The 21,690-nt window shown below is 39.1% G+C and overlaps 1 protein-coding gene across 3 annotated transcripts in view; it reads right to left on the bottom strand.

Annotated features, from left to right (window-relative positions):
• Positions 1-18,384, bottom strand: part of Carpa (Carbonic anhydrase-related protein A) — a 127,856-nt gene extending 109,472 nt beyond the window's left edge. For 2 of the 3 annotated variants that reach the window (XM_071790333.1, XM_071790330.1), the window contains exon 1: positions 17,019-18,384. In XM_071790333.1, the coding sequence (XP_071646434.1) occupies positions 17,019-17,073 (55 nt within the window). In that variant the 5' untranslated portion in view covers positions 17,074-18,384. The remainder of the gene's footprint in view (positions 1-17,018) is intronic. The other variant, XM_071790332.1, reaches the window with a different exon arrangement.
• Between the last annotated feature and the right edge of the window lie 3,306 nt (positions 18,385-21,690).

Here is a 21,690-nt window from a genome sequence, read left to right on the forward strand (position 1 = left end):
TCCTTACTTTCCGTCACGCTCACGTCGGAGTGAGCGATGCGCGTAGTTTGCGCTCGCGATGAAACTTGTCCTTGGGCCGAACTCGCTTCTCGACGGTCCACTTTGTCCGCCCTTCGTTATTTCGCCAGGGAGAACGCTTGGACAGGTAGAAAACGGCGCGACAACGCGCATTTACGAAGCCCCGGTATAGCAGTCTCACCCATTGTAACATGTGCGTCACACGCTGCCTCCCACGATTGTACATTATATGAATGAACGGATATTCTTGGAGTGTCTCTCGTATTGTTACAATCTATGCAACGAATACCGACACTTCGATATTTTCTCTAGAGATTTTATTTTCTTCTTATCTCTCACTCAGATATTAAATTCAGATATTAAACAAAACTTTTATAAATCTCATATTTTAAATACTCTATCATATATTCTTTAGTATTAAAATAGATATAAAATATATTACAAAGAAATAATCTGAGAGAATAGGCCGATCAGAAAATAATAAATAATATAACGTACTTTTGAAAATTATTGAATTACAAATGATTCACAGTATGTGTGAAATAATATCTTCGACAAGGCACTTTATAAAAGATATGACTCGTCATTTAAATAATATCGATATTCTAAAAAAAGAGACATTTTCCGGAATTAATGTATTTTTCCCACGCGATGAAAAATGTTTTATGGATATTGTTCGTTATTCTATCTCAAACGATATGTATTTTTCTCACTCATGCTTTAAATCTATCCTCATTACGACGCAATGAAAATCGATAAACCTACTCGCAATGATGCGACGCGATGTGCATCATTCCAAGATCATATACGGAATTTAATCGTGTGCCATAATAATGTTATTTTCTCGAAAAGGATGCAAAGGCGCCACGTCAGTTACCGGAATATCGCATCACACGTTGTTTCAGAAATTATTATACGAGGTATTCTATATAACTATCGCATACAATATTTTAACAGCGTATTTTAGAAATTAATTAAAGTCAAAAATTTTGATACAAAAACAAAGTTGTAATAATTTTTAAGTCATAACTAATTTAAAAAATAGTATCATACACAGAATAACAAGCCTATAACTTAATGCTTGTACAAGTAATCATACAATCTGTCATTAATTTGATATATTGACTTGTATTTATTGATATTACGAATTCTTGAATGATATTAATTTTTATTGCTCAGTTGATTTTTTTAAATATTTTATATATTACTTATATTATAGCAGTCAACTGATATTAAATAAATTAAACACTAATAGAGAAATTTAAATATTTTTCGCAAATTGTTTAATAATTCTCTTAAATAAAAGCTTTATTTAGTAATTAATTATTCTATTCAAAAACTTTATTTATCAGGTATATATAAAATATTTTATTTATTTACTACAACATTATACATTCTTAACAGAATCTTCATAAATCCATTATCTGAATTTAAAATAAAAAATCATAAATCATAAATCTTAAGAATGTTGAAAATATTTTACGATTTTTATCATATAGCAGAATAATATACGCAAAGTGTCACTTGATAAATGACGAAGTCACGGAGATAAATGACCAAATCCATAAATAACAAATAATAAATAAACAATAAGTTTTACTCCAAGATTGTTTCGATGTTGCCTGATACCTTCCAAGCCTCCTCCCTTTCTCGGCTCCCTTCGTTGCACTCGCACAACTCACTCGCGAAAACGGTTTAATTACGATTACGTGAATAAGACGATTACGCGGTACTTTGCACGATACACCTGAGGTTTACCGCACACGGTACGTACTTTACTACGTAATTGTGCGATAGAAAAATAACGCGAGATACCTGCTTCGACAATTTATTATTTTTACTCGTTTCGATACGTTTACAACTTATAATTGTGGGAGTTTATTAATCGCGCGATCTGGTAATCGTTAATTTTAATAACTATAGAGAGTATAATCGCGTCTCATGGCACTTGTTGCAATATCATTTCGAATCTTGCTATGCGAATAACAGCGAAACGATCGCGAGTACGTGTTGTACGTAATATAAGGTAAAGGCACCAATACCCGGACACTTAAGAGTATTAGGTAAATGTACCAATACCTGGACACGTACCTGTGTCTGGATTCTGGATACCTTTAAAAAAATATAAATTTATGGAAATAACCGTTTGGATATTATAACTAAAGTTTCAAACTACAAGAAAAAATACTTTTATCTTTGATTTTAATTCGCGTTATACTTATAAATAATTAATAAAGGTGTCCAGATATAGGTATAATACATGTCCGGGTATCGGTACCTTTACCTTAATTACACCGCAGAAAACAAGGGCCACCAATTTGCAATAAACAGCGCAGAGTTATAGTTCATAATCAGCCGTTAATTGTAACGATTGTAAAGATGCATGACTGTGTTCGACGTCTCGCAATACTTGCCGTCATATATCACAAAGAAGAGTAACGCAATGATACACCGAGTGATTTCCCTACCCTATCAGCTCGAGTTTCACGGTGCGAATGATAGCGCGGCGATCTAATGTAAACAACAACGCTATACACACATACATACGTTGACCAAAAAACAAACCCCAAGCGCCGCGTGCTGACTCGTCATTCGTATAGGAAATATTTGTCGCGTTGTAAAATTAACGTATTCAAATATTGTGACATTATAGATCGATTTTCAACATGTGATTGAAATATCGATGTACCACGGTTTTGTATAATTCAAATAATTTGATTCCGATGATTTATATACATATTTGTCAATCATACCACTTGTTAATTAAAGTTGCTTAAAGAATGTCTATAGTTTCGCGTGATATACTTGTCGTTATCGCGTACCGAGAAACAACACTATGAAACACGGATCAAATTGTACTATGGACCAGATATCTGTCCGAATCGCGATGTAGGAATGATAGGCACGGTGACGTAGCTCGAGTGGGCTATCATCATATATTAATTCTGTTTACTTAAAAAATGAGATTTTTCACTGAATCTTTGATCGAAGAAGAATTTATATATTTATAAGTTATCATTATTATTTCTTGCCGAATTTGCTCCGACAGAAATAAAATTGTGTAATTTTGATAAATCGACAAATCGAAGATAAAATTGAATTCTAACTATTTTCTTTGATATTCAGTTTAGATATTCTCAAATATTCTTTATTTTCAAAAGCAACAATTAATCCTTTTTTCGTTATGTGTTAATATGTTTTTCTATAGTCTACCTACCAATTCTTTAAACAGATGAATTTTGTTTAAGTCTTATTATGTAACTATGATTAGGAATATCTAAGGAAAATTCTAAAATTGACCAAGTTATTTTAGATCACACGTATTGCTAAGGACACGTATCTGATGATCAGTAATGGTGCGTTACGTGTAATCCTCTGTCATCGTTAATATCCTTATCGTAAACCGCTCTTTAATTTGATATGCTTCAAAATTGATATTATAAATAAATTATATATTAAATATTATTGCACATTTTTTGCGATGTTCTTATAATAGAAAACATTTTTATGCCTTTAAAAATAAATATATCAAGTGCTAATACAAAATATTCATCCTGTGTTAATTCAATAATTATGTAATAAATTTTTTTCAACTCCCTTCAGCTCTTTTAAAAATTAATATCTTCGTGTACCATAATTAACGTCTCGACGCTTTTTGTTAATTAACAGAAAAACTTTTTTATCTCGAAATCACTCACTTTCTCTCTTCAATTGTCATCATTTCTTTGAAAGAGAAAGAGAGGAAGAGAGGAAGAGACAGTCCTTATTGAAGCCGTAAAATGCATGTAAATAATGATTCGCCGTTAGCGCGTAATTAATCGATATAATTATTGCGCAATCAGTAGAAACTTAAACTGTGTTCCCTTCCGGCTTGTTGTATCGATTTACGCTCGTTATTTCGAGTCTCGTGTACATAATTCGTGGTCGGCATTAACGGACGGCCCCCGAACTACCTCTTACAACGCCTGCACCACTTTCCCTCGTCCCCCTGCCCTCAATATCCCACCCATTTACTTCGTCGTAATTATATCTCGCCTCTCACGAAGCCCGACCGAGACTTCGTCGAGGATCCATAAATTTCTGGGAAGAATTCGCGGCATCCTGCAGCAACAAATTCCCGAAATTTTCTCGCCAAAAATATTTCAAATATTCGTCCCGTACCTACATCCGCTTCCTCTTCTCCTTTACGACGCGACGCCTAGTTGCTTTTTTACTCGCTCTTCCTTTTTTAACCTCACTGCTGGCACATTCGCACTCTTTAGCAAAATATATATTCAAAGACGAAGAAACGAGAAATGTTTGTTTCTGCGACGAGCAAAATTCACAGCGTCCCATAATTTCTAGGATGGACAAGTTTCCGTTGGCATAATTAAAAGGTTCTGCGGCTCATTGTCGTTTCCAGCATTTATATTAATTTTTAACGCTCGTGTTTGCAAAACTAAAATTGCGCCTCGATCTTCGTCTACATCTCGCGATGTACTAATTTTTTAAATTTTTGTTAATCGAGAAAGAGAGAGAGAGAGAGAGAGAGAGGCAACTAAAGAAAATTGGAAATAAAATAATAATAAAAGATTTCTTAGCGAGGTTAATAAATACATCAAATCCTAGCTATCTTCTTTGCGTTGTTGCGAATATAATTCCTTACAACGTTCGTCATGACACAAAATTTCCACGCTAATCATACAACACCACCATCCATTTCCACTTTATTGAAACGCCACTGATCGGAATTTCTGCAGCGGTAACATTTGTGAACTTGCCTGATTCTTGCGTAAGAGTCTTCAATCATTGCTCCCGTTCCCATCCAACAGCATCAAGTAGAATCGCCTGATGCGCGCGTCTTCCTTTTCCATCCTTTGAACCCGCTCACTCATCCCCGCGAAATAAAAGTCCGCGGATAACTCGGGAGCATGCATCGCCGCGTTGCTCTCCCCTCGGCTCTCTCGTTCTTTTTTTCTATTACGCCACATTTACCCGGGAAAATAATGCCCGTGCACATTTCACCCGCGTTATCTGCTCGCCAGGTTGCCCTCGGCCCCCGCCGTCCCCGCTTTTTGTCGCACGCTGCTCGAAAGAGAAGGAAGAGGAAAAGGGGGTGAACCGTTGCCCCGAAAGCCTGCCAGTCGCGACGTGTCCTACGCTGACATCGCTATCTGAATTGAAACGGACTCTTCCAACGCGACGGTCTCATTTCGTCCCTCATAGACCCCCGAAACCCACTTCTACCCCCGCTCTCACGTCCCTCGCTCTTCGTAGATATCTCCGCCCGTCTGCCATTTATCTCGTCAAGCTCGCATGAAACGCTCACATGTTGGCAAACGGACGCACACATATATATGCCACAACGAACGATAAAAATACATACAGAATGCCCCAAAATTACGTTTTCTTTTATAGAGATTCTTTGACAATATCCAGTTAATACATCTTTAGAAAAAAAATACCGTTGATCTAGCTAGCACATCTTTTTTACGTACATGAATAACAGCACTGTTACATCCGCGATGTGACTAAAGACTGTACAGCTCAACTTTTCTGAACAGATTGACAAGATTGCATGGAATTATCCTCTTAACGAGAGATGAAAGAAAGAAGAGACGAAGTACACCGCCGTGACCACGAATTTGGATTTTAACGAGCGACGAAGATTGCTTAACGTAAATATCATGGTCTTGTTTTAGCCTCAAAGTCGTTAAAGATAAAATATTCAAAGGTGTTTCGCGGTAGATATGTATTAATGCCTCTCGCGCGAGAATATATTCTTATATATACAAAAACAAAAACCTTTTTTAGCATATTTCTCGGACACAGTATCAGTCTTATTGTAATTATTATACTAACATACAATTTCACAAATTATCTGTTGAGGCAGAAAGAATTACAGATTCTGTTTTTTTAAACGAAAATCTGGCGCGAGATCATATTTTGCAACCTTTTAATTTTCGACATTAAAAGTTTCGGTTTAATTTTTTATCAATTCCGTAGAATTAACCGGAAAAGTCAGACCTTCTTATCCGGCTCTTTATACTGCTGAATCTTACTTTGCCGAAGTTCTTTAATCTTCAATAATAAATGCTCATTTAGACTTCTCATAAAATTTTCGATAAAGAAAAATTGATGGCAAGTTTATCGCAGAATCTACAGCTAAAAGAAAATATGGTAATCTTAAATCACAATCTCGGTATACGTAAAAAGATGTAAAAATAGGTAATAATTTGAGTTGAAGAAAATTATTCGATGCTCGGTATATAAATCGACGTGACCCATTAGATCTCCTCTTATATTCCGCGCTTCACACTGCGTCGTCTTCAGCAAAGCGCTCGCATTTATCTCGGTAGAAATACGTGGAGCTTTCTGGCACAACGAACGTTATCCTTGTTTAGCTCGTCTATGCGACGTCATAAACAAACTGGAGGGAGATGTTGCCTTGTAGTGCGCGATGTATCGTCAAATAACAGTCGAGCTTTATCACACTCGACGCTAAGTCTTGATTTTCTGTGGGTCGTAGATCTATTAAACACAAAATTGCCTGTAACATCAAATCTGCGGCGCTGGCGTAATCACGTACCAAGCATAAATAAAATGTAATTAACACGCGCGAGTGAAGAAACGATCTTGCGATTCTGGCGTACGTCACGTACTCGTACAAAAATTGAGACAGATATGTTATTAAACAAAATGTTATTAACGAATAAAATTTGTGCAAGAATTATTTCGAATGAGACGTAACACTGAGAATTTAGAACATAAAGGCGCGGAAGGGGACAGCGGCTCTGTGTAGAAGATGCGGTGCCAGGAGAGGGTTGACGAAGGGTCGAGAAAAGTGCAAAATTGGCAACTTGATGGAACTCGATGACGTCAGCGCCGGTTCGTTCCGATATGGAGGTAATGGGGCAAAATAAAATCTTCGGGGAAGGTTGGACGTTGTTAGCCGGGGTGAGGGACGAGGAACACGGGCAGATGGGTGCATCAAGCGCCACAATGGCGGTCATCGCGAAGACGATAGCCGATATTCATGAATCATCCGATCGCAATACTTGCAAAATCACCTTTATTTAACACCCAAGTTCTTCTGATATGCTTCGCATACCATGTCCTGAATCTATCTTGAATATGTTATCTTATAAAATTGAAACTCTTGCTAGATTTAATTCCTAAATACATTTTCCTTAATAAATACGGAATAATTCCTAAATAATACGAAACATTTCCTCATATAATATAATACGGAAGAATTCCTAAATACATTTCCTTAATAAATATAGAAAGAAGAAATATTACTCATGGCCATAAAAATCTAATTTTATGCCTGATGGATATGTAATCTGAAATCTTTTGTTAAAGAAATATTGACTTTTTAGTTGACTCAAAAACTGACTCTCACAATCTGAGGTAAAAGCACTTGTAACGACGGATATTTATTCTCGCGTCTTAAAATTCTATCTCCCAGTCGGGCAAACAGAAAAAAAATAGATTAACATAAAAAAGCGCTAAAAGTCAGGCGTATATAAAGGGGAGCATTCTTACGTATGATTAAGGCAAACATAGTTCCAACTGCAATCCGAGGAGAACGTATTGTCTGCAGAGTTGCTCGTTGGAATTTATGCGCCAAAAATCCACCCTCTCAGCCGACTAACAATAATACGCCAAGATGGAGCTCCGTCAGTCGAGTAACAATAATCAGCAGAGGGTTATGCTGCAGTCAGAAAGCCGGCGAGGAAGAGGGAAAGGGGGGATTGTTGAAAGACGCGGTTGGAAAAGACGAACGCGAAAGAGTGAGCGTCGCAAATTGAAACAAATGGGGACTTATATGCATCACGGGGAATTCCACAGTTTTACTGCCAGCTCATTTCATCTCCGACTAGCGACAGCGTGCTTTTATTGCTGTTACGACGTTATAGTCTTTCGCCGTTATTGTCACTGCTTCTCGAGAAACGTGTACCGTATTGCACCGAAAGAAACAGACACGGAGCATTGGGGTCGATAGAACTCCGAAGCGCTCCGAAAGAGCGTGTCCAGGCGTGGCTGACCACTTTTGTTCGTTACTACTTGCAGCGCACGGCGCGGCGCGGCGGCGCGTCGTTCTCTCGAATAAAAGTTTAACGCGAGTGACTTTGAATGAGAATAAACTTTCGCCCATAAATTTTATAGTCTATTTGGCGTTTTTTTTTTTGTTTAGCAAAAACTTGTTGGGACATTATTCTTTTATAAAATTTATTAAGTATCATTTAATTTACATGCACGAACATGTAGATGCTTGACTTATATATTCTCATAATTATGTGTATCCATTATATTTTATATATATTATTTATAATATAAAAAGAGTTATATTTATTCATATTTTTACTGTTTAAATTCACATTAAAAATTAAATTTGCATTATACATATTAATTAGACAGAAAATGTTAAATTATTATTATACAAATGGATGACGGTATTTATTATTTGATATATTATCTTAAGCACCTCGTAATACCACGAAGATCTGTGAATACCTATGAGATTGCAGCTTTTCTGGTTTCCCGGTGAATAGAGGAAAATCGGATTGAAGGATAAGTCGTAAGTCGGATGACGTAAGATGAACAGAGATACTGGTTAACAACAAGAGACGGAGACATCGCGCAATAAGATGTCGAGGGTTAAATTACTAACTCATAAACGTATATATGAAATCTAAATCTTGAAAGAATTATTTCCACAATTCTGACACGCGGACGCCCTGCACGCTCGTAACTTCTCGTACCCAAAGAATGATTTGGAATTTCAATCGTCGAAACTAAATTTTCATGTAATTTTCGTGTAATAGTCTTCGACATTTATTGCCGAAAGTTTCAAGTGATCGCCGCCGACCCCGAAATATTCTTACACACGCAACCAGTTCCTATCGCGATTAATCGATTTAAAGTACACGATTGCGCCGTGTAGCAAATGCCAAGAACGCCCGTTACATCGATTTAAACGTATGGAGGAAAGATAGGGAATGCCGTTCCACGCGGCAGAACGAACCATAAAACTCACCTAAAGAATATCTATATAGTTATATACACTATACGGAACGTTCCATATATCTACCGCCGCGATCTTTCGGTCACACTAACACGATTAATTTTGTTCTATCTGGGAGAAACCTCTTTATCATCTGCCTCACCATCCCTTTGTCACTTATATGAAATTTCCGTTTGCGGAGACACGGCCCTTTCGAAATGACCGATTCAATTGATATCGGGTTACCGATTCCGAGGGGAGGTCTATCGTCCCACCGGTCGATCCTGGCAAACAAGGGAAGTCAGATTCGAGGGATCACATCCTCGGCCGAGTCGTAACTTGACTGAGAGTAGATAGGTACTCTAGGACGGGAGGTCGACGATGCCAATGGGGTTACGGCAAAAGAAATGGCAAGCGAGAAATCGCCGCCGAGGCATGGCGGGAATAAAAGTAACGGGATAGATAGAAAGAACATTTCGAACTACTATCGCAGATGTAAACTTGCTATCGGCAACGGATATAGACATCAGCGCAGTCCCCGACGCGCTCCGGAATACTCCGGAGAATGTACGGGGAGGCAAACCACCCCCGTCGTTCCCGTCATTGTCTCGCGAACTTTTCGGCGGGAAAACTTGGCCGACGTCGTGGCGATACAGCGCGACAATACCTTTTAAAAGTTACATGCATTTCGCCGACGCGTCGGCTTCTTTCGCACACACCTCGAATTTCGGCTCGCCGTATATTGTATCCCGATGTCTGACTTTTACGGCTGGAATACGAGAATTATTCATTCGGCGAAGGCGGAGGCAGCGCATCGCCGCGAAAAGCACGAGGATCAAAACTTATCTTCTCTTGTTTTTCTCGCTTCATACCGCTCTGTTGCGCGAACTGTTGAATTATAACTTCATGAAATTTTTCATATATCAAATGAATAAATATGTATTTATTTTATAACATAATAAAACGCGTAAAAATTCATAAAAGTTCAGATAATTAATCGTTCGTTCTATATCTGTTTGCCGAATGACAAATGTAGGTATAACAGAAATTTTAGTTCTCATTTTAAAACAAACTTTACACAGGCCATTCGCAATTCCTTCTGCGTCGCCGAGTATCTCCCGAGTTCCACGAAACAATATATGTTTCCAGACGTCGTCAGAAAGAAAAGTAGTTTCGCCATAACAGAAATTAATTCGGTTTCGACTCTACGTATCCTACGTATTTCGCTTTCGCCATGTACGTACATCCTGCTGATTTCTAACAAGCATGACTCTTTTGCAAAGAGACGAAGCACGTACGCCGCGGAGTTTGTCAAAGTAATTCGAGCTTTCTTCAACGCGCGATTCCAGTCACGTACGACCAAGCTCTCGTCTTTACCTCCTTGGATCCTTATTATCCTATATCCGCAGCTATAATCCCTGTCCTTCCGGGATAACCTCGGCCGAGCCGTGAAATCGTAATAACATTCGGATTTAACGTCCTAATCATCCCTCGACGACCGAGAACTTCGCAACGAAAATGTCGGATAAGTACAAATAATTTTTCATTAGCCTGTCTCTAAAGCAGTACGCTTCGGAATAAAGGTCGTGCAAATAATCTCGTTAACTTAATATGATTTGTAATTATTTTCAATTTCCGTGTAAAATATTTATGTCATGCTCTGAATCATGTGAGATAACTTATTTGTCTTACAAAAAGGAAATTCGATGTAAATTATTGCAACATCTAGTAACATTTATAACATTATTTTGTCAAGCTTGTCGTAATCTTCACAAGCATGTCGACTAAATTATCTTCGAATTCAAAATAGCACCGCGGCTTTTTATTCAACGTAGCATATATCAAGGTACGCCATATTAAAGAGAATGAAAATTATGCGACTTGCATTTAGTGCTGCATGAAGTAAACACGCAACTACACAGTGCTCCGCAATAAACGCCGACGATTTACGCGACGACGAAATATTCTCTACGTCATATTCGAAACTAAATTCGCGCAAATTTATTCACGATCCTTGCTAAACAGCTGTCGCATTCGAACGCTTTCATTGTCAAGGCTGTAATCAACTGTCGTGATTTAAATGCCGTTACGAAATGATTTACAATACGATTTACAATACTAACACTAAAAATTTTATTTTAAAACTAAAAACTTAATAACGCAGGACTAAATATAAATATTTATAAATTGCAATCGCTATTGAACGTGATATAAAAAGTTAATATAATAAATTGTAAGATTCCCAGAGTGTACTCAAACTCATCGATTAATCCGATTAAAAAAAGCATTTTTCGTTTCTGATTTCGTGACGCCGCGCGCCGGCGCCGTAGCGGCACTATTATCCATCAGTATACACGCGCATGTTTCGCTATTTGTAAAAAAAAGGAAGAGAAAAAGGGTCGTGAAAATATAACCCGGATGAATCTGGCAGTAAAGTAATTATTTCGTGGCTTCTCGTTTCTTGGATTATGCTTTGAATAAATCATGGCGACGTTCGAATATACGCACCGGTCGCCGACGCGGCAGTGGCCCGAAAAACCATTCTCGTTCGCGGATAAAAAAGAGGGGAGAAAAACGGGGTGAAAACAGCATTTACGTGGCACTCCCGTATTTTTCAATTTGCTATGTATACACCTTCCCTCGTCGCGGCTTAACACGCTTTTTTTCTAAAATCCCTTTCATTTTCGAACGAGATTCCCGGCGCTATATCGCCCAGGATATGCTAACGAGAAAAAAAGAGACGCGTGTAATAGTGGACATACGCAAAAACGCCTGTTTCCGTATGTTTCGCTTCCTAGCTCGACCGTATTGCATCAATAAATAATCAACTATACTATCGTGCGTCTGACAGAAAAAAAGATAAAATATTTGTATTCGCGCTTGGTATTCCGCCGCGCGGTAATCTTGACTGCAAAGAAGATGCGCTACGATAAAAAAAAACGTCGAGAATTATTGATCCTTCGGTTTTTGCGCGTAATATTTATCTTAGATATATCCATTTTTTTTAAATAATAACTCAATTGAACATTTTTGTATCTTTCTGATCTTTTCGCTGTAAAACTGTACTGCGCCTTTAAAAAGCTACTGTGCCTGAAAAAAGCTACTGTGGTTGCGAAAAAAAGCACACAAAACTATAACAATTATTGTAATATTTACTATAGTTTAATGTACTTTTTTCGCAACTACAGTATATTTCATAAGAGTGAATAACAGAATTGAAAAAAAACTGCACGGAATTAAATGTAATAATATTAGCGCAACAGTCGCTTTTTAATTCGCACTCTGCTCGAAAAAAGGATTCTTTTCATTAAAAATCACAGAATTATTTTCCAATAAACATTTGATGACTAATCATGACGAGATCTCTATTAAAAAGAGGTCGAAATTCAAAGTCGCGGATGCACGCATACCTTCGATACGTGAGTACACGTACATATACGAGCAAGCACATAAGTGCACTTGCGCATACATCCCACCGTGCGCGTACCCGCGGGCGTCGTCTTACCGCCACATTTCTCGCAGTTATACGAGAGTCGCGAATGCCTTTCGCGAATATGCGAGCTCATAGTACGCCATGCGGAAAGACGCCCGTACCGTCGACGTCGTCGTCTCGACGCGACGTCATGTCTCCGTCGACGTTGTCGCATTGACGGAGCGATGCGCCCGCGCGGATGCACGCACGCGGTCGTAATTAATCAACCCGCGTCGTTTCGCCGTAATTCGCAAGGTTTTTGAACACGTAAGGAGAGTCTGCAGAATGACATAGGGAGAAAGGAAGGGAAATACAGATAGCGAGATACTAAATTGTTCGCGCCTCAGTTCATCAGTCACCATACGTATACATAATTTCGTTCGTCGACGGACGGCGACAACGGTCGTATTTCTCTCCAAACGTACGACGTACGCGCGAAATTTTTTCGCGTATCCGCGTAATTTTATATATAACGTTCTATTGTCACTCTGGAAAATTTCCCGCGAAAATGCGTGAAACGGCCAGGCACGGCGCGGGCGTGTCTCGTGCGTGCCGCTAATTCGTTAATGAATGGATATGAGCTAAGTGTCACGCGGTTTATTCTCATGTGACTGTCATGGCTTAGAGTGCAACTAACGCCGCGGGTTATTCATTTAATGATTAACTCGATGACTGGCGTGGCAGATATTTCATGTCATTATCATTTTCATGTATCAATAATTAACTGAATGCAAATGCTACTCATGTGTTTAGTTGAACGATTAATTGTCGAGTGAAAACCACTAGAAAATATATAGATAATATTTGTTGTGTAATCTTATTTGTACTTATTTCTTTAAAATGTATGAAGGAAAAAAGAGAGACAGGGAGAGAGAATGGGAGACTCAACGATTAGTCATGAAAAATCAGAAGACTTAATTTCAACTTTTGCTCTTACTTTTACTCCTGAAAGATATTCAAATATGTGTGATCAAGTTATCATATATTCGAATTATGATCAAATTAGACTGGTTGCGGAATGCTGTCTGTACGAAATGTCTCTTAGCAATATTCCTGTGCCTCATGTACGATCGCGTTCCCATATCCCAGCGGGAGCATTTTCACCTGGATGTACGCTCGTAATCCGCCAAGTGGAAAAAGGCCACCGTAAAATTCACGGGAAAAATTCTCGCGCTTGTCGCAACGAGCGAAAAAATTTAAGTAAGGTCGTTCAAATTGCTCGTATCATCTCCCGCGGTGTGTAATATCTATTATCGCTTTCACATATTATATATTACGCGATATAATTGTGAGCTTGCCTTGGCCGATTTTATCCGCAAACTATATAATTAAAAAACCGTCTAATATTAGACGCCACAGAGAATCTAAATTTAACGGCCAAGTATTAGCACGTTGACAATTGTTAATTTAAAAGTGCTATTTAAAGATCTCGATCTTTACTCTATGCTTTTACAAACATTTATTTAACATTTATGTGTAGTTTTCAATGTATATATAGTTGTACATTTAAGAGCCTCTTAACTTTGCTTCAATAGAATGGTTCGAGATTATTTATCGTAACTCGTTGTCAAGCCGTCAATGATTTCGAGTGAATTGCTATTTGCGAATTGTTAGAGCTCGAAACGTCAATCGTGCTGACGCCGCGCACGTGTCATTAAAGGCGTGTTCACGCGAACATGCGGCGCACGGTGTGTACAGATGCCACCGTCACCGGTGATTTTCTAGTTACGGTCAAGAGTTCACGTCATCTTAATGACAAGTTTACACGAAATCGCCAGCGCGCCAAAGAGAGAGAGAGAGAGAGAGAGAGAAACTCAAATGGTAAACCCTGTAATTTTTCCTTCATATGCAAGCCGTCATTGTTATCTATCATCGTATCATTATCTACTTTATACAGATATTTTGCGGATGTACATTTGGCTTATATTTCCAGCAGACTTTGTAGACTTATACTTACGTATATATAGTCCATACGTCTATATATACTTAGCAAAGAAACGACTATGTACGCTTTTGAGAATTCCGTTTCCAAGTTAAAATCCTTTTAAAACGGCCGGAAGTTAAATGCATGATCATCATCGGGCCGATCGAACCGAGAAACGACGCTCGTCTTCGGACGATGGCCGATTTCGCGCGATAGCCAATACTAGAGGAGGACTAGATTTCCGGAGGCGACCGATATAACGTGCAAGTTCTGTGCTTTCTATCGTCTGAAATCACGCTCGCGCAGCCTGCTGACGATGATTGGTTCGAATCCGACAATACCCGACAATTCGCGCGTATACGAACGGGAATCAAATCGCGCGACTGAGATTTGACTCTTGTTATTCGTTCCTCACAACCACTGTGATAAACGAGATGCAAGCATTACAAAATGCGTTGCAAGAAGAAAAAACAAGGTACAATAATGTGTTTTTATCCTTTATATCCTAAATTATATTTCATTTTATTTCGCTACATGCGCTCTCTAGATACCCTCTTAAATTATTTCAATTGTTAATTGTTTGTTTGGATAATTATAATTTTACCTTTCTCAGTTCTACGCGATTGTTACCTTCTGTTAATAAATGTTTCCCTATTTTTCACTGTTTACAATTGCAATGAAATTTTGCTTCAGCTACTCTCTCAACGCACACATATAGCGAGCGTTCATGCCCGCCATTAATCACGATGCTCGATGCATACAGTTATGCATTTTTATCTCAAATATTTGTGATGCCGCGCATAACGTCATGATTAATTAATTACACGGAGTTCAAACAATGGCGGAGGCAACGGGCGTATCTTGCGCGCTGAGCGAAGCGTTTATACCAACACACCGATATATTTCTGCATTTTTGTTACATGTCCTAGCCAAAAAGCATCTCTTTTTTGCGAGTATTCGGAATTAGCTTTTCCGCGCAATGTGCAATGGCGCAGCCGCGAAAGCCGCAGTATACCACGCACCGGATTATATTAATTAATATAAACACGGTCAAACATAAACACTGCCACGCAAACAAAATCCTTTCGAGTAGAAAAAGTATTATGATCAAATATACGTGATGTTTTAAAATCACCAAAGCATCATCTGTTTGTTTCATAAAAATTTCTTATCGTAATAATTATTTTTTAATATTAAAGCGTTTCGCTGAGGATTATGACGTCCCAATAAAATTTTGCTAAGTGAGAATTGCGCCCCTGAGTAAATTAAAAAAAATTGCAATTAAAAGATATACAAGTAGACATTCTGTGTGTATGCGGAAATGCACACAAAGCACACCGCACGTTTTTTCTACTCGGCAGAGGGATTCTGAAACGATGGTAAAAAGGGAACAGAGTCTCGAATAGTATGAATACGAGTATACAGCACGCTAAAACCACTGAAAAAGAGAATCATTATTCGGCCAGTATTTCAATTTACCCTCAACGAAACTGATACCACCCCCTAACTCTTGCCGGTGTAATTTTTTGTCGCGCCGATCGCGCTCGTGTTTCCTGTCGCCGATACATTGAAACAGCCAAAATATCAACCTTTTTTCGTCGCAGTTCGTACAAAACGAGAGAGCTCCGTTAGCGCACGTTAACAACCTCAACCTGGCGCGGCTTTTTCTTCTCTACCTTTCTCTCTCTCTCTTTCACCGTGACCCTCTTTCACTCTTCGCGAAAATGTCCGTCCACCTCGCTGTCTCTCTCTTTCGCCCTATCGTGATATTCGCCCTATACCGACCGTCTCTCTTCGTCGTCCCCCGATTTCAGCACATAGATTACGACCATCGGCACGCGCGTATGGCGTGCGCCCATAAAAACCGGCCATGTATAAAACCGTCGTGTTCCCGCGTGCTCGACGAGCGAGCATTTTCATCGGGCCCCTTCCACCACCACGCGTCGTTCTTTTTCTGTGAGGTCCATCCGTGTCGCCCGTCAACGCCGCGCGGAGAAAAGCACGCCGGAGAACAAGAAACATAAAGAATGATGGGGTTGGCTAGCTCTTACTTATATGTTTCCGGAGCCGGGCGCAAAATTTACACGCGAATTTCGAGTTAGCTTCAAAAGACCCTGATGATAGACAAACAATTTTCTTCACATAGGAGTTTAAAATATATATATGAAAGAAACAATCGTTTTAATCTGTTATACTCATACTTTTCATAAACTTTTAATGTTAATTTTAATTAATTCTACCCCACTCCGTCTTTCTCTCGCCTCAATTTTCATACCAATAGCAATTATAAGAATACGCTCAGAAATCTCCCAGAAATCCCTCAGAAAGTTTTGCAACGTTCTCTCTTAATCATTTCAGAAATAATCATTGACCATACAAATGTGTTCAATAATCATTAAAATAGTAATGATAATGATCATCAATATTGAATAGGTACCTGCGCTGTCATAAATTGCGAAATATTTTCGATTACGCTTCTTTAGTTAAAAGTACGAATTACAAAGAAATTTTGATTTTTTATAAAAATTTTCCCCTTTTCGTGCACAAGACAGAAAACTACTCCGAGGAAATAAACTTTCGGTAGTGCTATAATTCTAACGTTGTCGTGGGCTTACCGTTGACGACAGCGATGATGCCGAGGACGCACAGTAGCAACGATCTCGCGCACATCTTAGCTCCTTCTCTTTTCGTCTCCCTCGGCGAAAGAAAAGCGAAGAGAAACAGACACGCGCGATCCTTATGTGGCTTTATCGAACATCGTTCGTCCTCGTCCTGTTAATGCGTGGGATCAATTCCTCGTCTGATCAGTCAGTCTGATCAATCAGTCGATACGAGCGAGGAGACGTTTCTGGGGAATGCTACGCCCGTCATCATTGTTGAATAATGCCGAAAATATCTTGAGTTAGCATCGAGATAAGATCGATTTCACCTTTCCTCCGATAACGATGACGACGATGACAATGTCTTAATTAAATATTCACGATCACGCAGGATCGTCGAGCAAAAAAGTGAGTTGCGACCGCAAAATAGCTGATTGCTAATTAGGGCTGATCGCATTAATCGGCTCTTAACCACCACGGTACCCGGAAGTACCTCGATCGAAATCCTATCTCGCCTGTCTAACTTGCCTGTCGTAATAACCCCGAGGCTCGAGCTTCCGAGCTTTCTCCTCTTTCTCGTCCTTCGTCTTCGATGCTTCCTCTGACGTCTTTCTACTCGCCTCCGTTCTCTCCCTTCTTTCTTCACCTTCCCTTTTTCCGGCGGTTGCTGCTGCTGCTGCTGCTGCTCCTGCTGTTGCTCCTACCGCTTCGCTTTCTTTCCTTTAGCCTTGGGACATGATACCCTCCCCGCCACGAATCTTCAGTCTACTTGTTTGTTCTAGATGACGTCAGCTCGCCGAAAGCTACCTCGCAATTCCTCACGGGCTAGCTTCCGGGATCCTCTCAACGTAACTTAGCGAAGTAAGTTGAAGTACCCCTTAGCGCAACTAGAGCTTCTTCTATTCATCGAATATAGCCAAACTTTTATCTTTGATCAAAGCATCCGTTCGACGTGAAGGGGATGCGAAGCTTCAACTTAATTGCCTGTCTTTTTTCCCTCAAATAAAAAGTTACGACTTTCGTCTGGAATTTAATGGAGTAATTCCTTTACGTCTCCGTAAAAGTAATTTTCTGGGAGAATCGCCAAGTGTATATCGCTGTGACGCGAGTTAATCGCGCAAGTTCGCGGAAAACAAATGTCGGCGAGAATATCACGCGGATTCGCCGACTCGCGATTTTTCTTCGCGGAACTTTTCCCCCGCACGAAGTTTCGGAACTTGAATAATAGTAAGTGTCTCGTCGCCGGGATAAGTCTGGGGTGCGAGGACTATATTTTACTTATCAACGCGTGACAACCGCGAGACGCTCCCGGCCACGGCGAGCTCGCGGCGCTTACTGAGCTTGCGGAAAAGCTCCTCGAGGAGCGTCCGCGAGATGAGAGCACGTTTCTCATCCCCACTTGGTGAACCCGCGATTACGTTGCGCGCCGTGCGCGCTGATTGGCCGGGCATGCGCCCGAAAGCTCGCCGAGTAACGTGCGTGCCCTCCTGGCACGGAGGGAGAAAGAAAAAGAGAGAAAGAGAGGGAGTGCGAGGGTGGAGAGGTGGGCTGGATGAGGGAGACCAGAGTAAAGGGGGCAACGAAACCTCTGCGATGCTTTTGGAGTACCGACTGCCGAGTAGTGTTGAAACGCTGTTGAAACCGCCAGTAGTGGGGCGACAACGCGACGGGAAGGAAGGAGAAAGGGAGACGCGCGCGATGCAGAAAGGACACCGGGTACATCGCGCGCTTCGCGCCACTACCCGCGCTCGCACACGCGTCGAGCTTGCGGCAAAAGTTATGACCTCAAAGGGGTCGTTAACGAGCGCCCGCCAAATTAGTATAACGGTTCGCCCTCCGGTCTATCCTCTCCCCCTTCGCTCTCTTCAGCCTCCCCCTTGCCCCAAGTACTAGTGTGTCCTTTCTCTACCTGTCTACACGCAGCTATTTTTCGACCGAACTCAAAACGCAAGTACTATCCATCATCTGTCTATCGACTGGCCCAAGGCAAATAGTACGCACATTGTCTATATTGATTCATTACAGCTCGTCCATTTTATGATTGATTACTATGATAGTGTCTGCAATTGGTATCGCAAGATATGACGGGTCGCCCTTTTTTCTCGAAAATTTCGGTAACTACAGAATATTCCAACAGAGAAAATCTTTTCGGAGCGTTTTTATACGAACTTTTCGCGCCCTTTTGATGAGAATAATCTATCCTAAAAAATTAGTACAACATTTTGAATTATCCAATGCACCATAACATATCTGAATGCAATGTACAGAGGGAATTTATATTAACAGAATTTGTGTAAAATCTATAAATTCAATTAGATGAACAATATAGATAATATATTTTTTCATCTTACTAAAAATTTATCGCTGTAGTTCATAATAATCAACTGATTGGCAATAGCGTTACACTTTTATGATTATCGATATTCAGATACCCCGTTTTTGCTTTTCTCAGTTTTATTTTACGTATAATATAAATCATGTGTATCTCCTAAATTTAGATTTAGTAATCTTTATTATTTAGAGTAATATAATCACAAATAGCGACATACTATCTATACAAAATGGCATTATGCATCATACACATAGAAAGTATTTAAAAATATTAAAAAATTAATTATCCAATTACTCGTTTAGCGTTACACTTTTATGATTATCGACATTCAGATACCCCGTTCTTGCTTTCCTCAGTTTTATTTTACGTATAATATAAATCATGTGTATCTCCTAAATTTAGATTTAGTAATCTTTATTATTTAGAGTGATATAATCACAAATAGCGACATACTATCTATACAAAATGGCATTATGCATCATACACTTAGAAAGTATTTAGAGATATTAAAAAATTAATTATATATTATGTGAGAATAAGAAAAAAGACGTTTTAAACAACGTCTTTTTTCTTATTCTCACATAATATATAATAAAAAGATAATAGATTATAACAATTTGCCAAAGGATCCATCCTAACGTATGACTTGAGCACTTTTTGTGATACTTTGCGTCGGTCATGATACTTTTCGCCGCAATCTTCTCATGAGAGACGTCGTTACTCTCAAAATTACTTTCCATTACGCGAAACTTGGTAACTCCCGAAAGAAGTAAAAGTAAGAGCTTGGACGGCGAACAGGCGATGGACGTCGGTCCAACAGCCGCCGTTGGATTTCGTGAGCGACAACTTCGGAAATGCCGGCGACATCGCAGACGCTAGTAGTGCAGTCAATATATAATGCGCGACGTGCTCCTGCATTTCAAATTACCCGCACAGTACTACCGTGCGACGAACGTGCGAGCGTCGCTTCCCGATGCTGCCGATCGCCCGCCAACAGCAATGGTGTGACACTATGAATTCGAGCAATTTCTCTTACTCTGTCTCTCTCTCCTTCTCTCTTTCTCGCTCTACATTGCACATTGCATTTGGATAATTATCATCCCGATTTTAGGGGCAATACGTTATTCTATAGCACAACGGATTTACGTCTCAAGCACCTAAATGCAGATTCTATTTGCAAACTTATGTTAATAAAGTACATATATCATAAATCATAAATATAATACTCAAAACTCTATAAAATTTATATATATTATCCATATGTTATTTCATTAAAACTTCACATTTTAGAATTGTTCAACAGAATTAAACGAAATTTTAAATAACATGTTAACGTACATACGAATAAGTAAAGTACTAGAAACTTTTTTTCTCATTACTTGCTTTATTAATAATTCAACTTTAACCTATTTCTTCATTTTATACATGTATGACTTTTAATTTTATATTATTTATAGCATTTCATTAATCACCTTAATGCCAAAGCTCCGATTGTACTATCGCGCATGTAGTAATTGTCAATTAATTCACGTACGTCGTAATGGTCGAACTTAGAATAGAATGGGCGCCGTGCCTCTAGAGACATAAATAATTATCCAATAGCGTGATAATGTAGTAGTAAACGCATGTGCACTGCCAGACAAGCATTGCCAGATTCACAATGGATGACATCATCAATTGAGATGGTAATCTTTCTTACATTAGTGTCTCGCCAAATATTCGATAATTTAATTTAGTGATTTACGATTAGTAAATTGGCAAATCGAAGTAGAACTACTCAACAATTTAGCTGACACATTTCATAAATATTCTTGCTAACATTCATATAAAATGACACAAGTCAAATTTTGTATTATTTTCGAATTAATTAACAGCAGATTTCTTGTAATTACATTTATTATAATTATACTTCTTATAATAATATTTATATTCAATTAACGAGCCAAATTTAGTTTTCATATATTTATATCGTTCCAAATATCCTCTGTACGAACGTAATTAGCCAGTGCATTAGCTAGAGCTAAAGGACAAAGCCTGTTAACGAAAAAGGAGCGCCTCTTGGAAGGAAGAAAATGTTTACAAAGCCACGTACGTGAATCGTACGGATTGGCGTCCGACGAATGGAAGAATTTCAACTTCAAAGAGAGAGTATTAAGTTTGTGATTTGCTGTCTGCCTGTCCGCGACACAAAGCAGGCGAGTATAATAGCGAAATAGAAAGCTGCTTTCTCGCGACGTCGTTAGTCGTTCGACGTGTGCCTCGCGATGAATACTTTGAAACGCGTGAACTATAAAAATAAAAAATGAAAGGCACAATTACGAGTACTCGCCAAGTTGGAGTAATCTTAACTATTCG

Source organism: Temnothorax longispinosus, chromosome 10, assembly GCF_030848805.1.
Source record: "Temnothorax longispinosus isolate EJ_2023e chromosome 10, Tlon_JGU_v1, whole genome shotgun sequence".
NCBI classification, from domain to species: domain Eukaryota; kingdom Metazoa; phylum Arthropoda; class Insecta; order Hymenoptera; family Formicidae; genus Temnothorax; species Temnothorax longispinosus.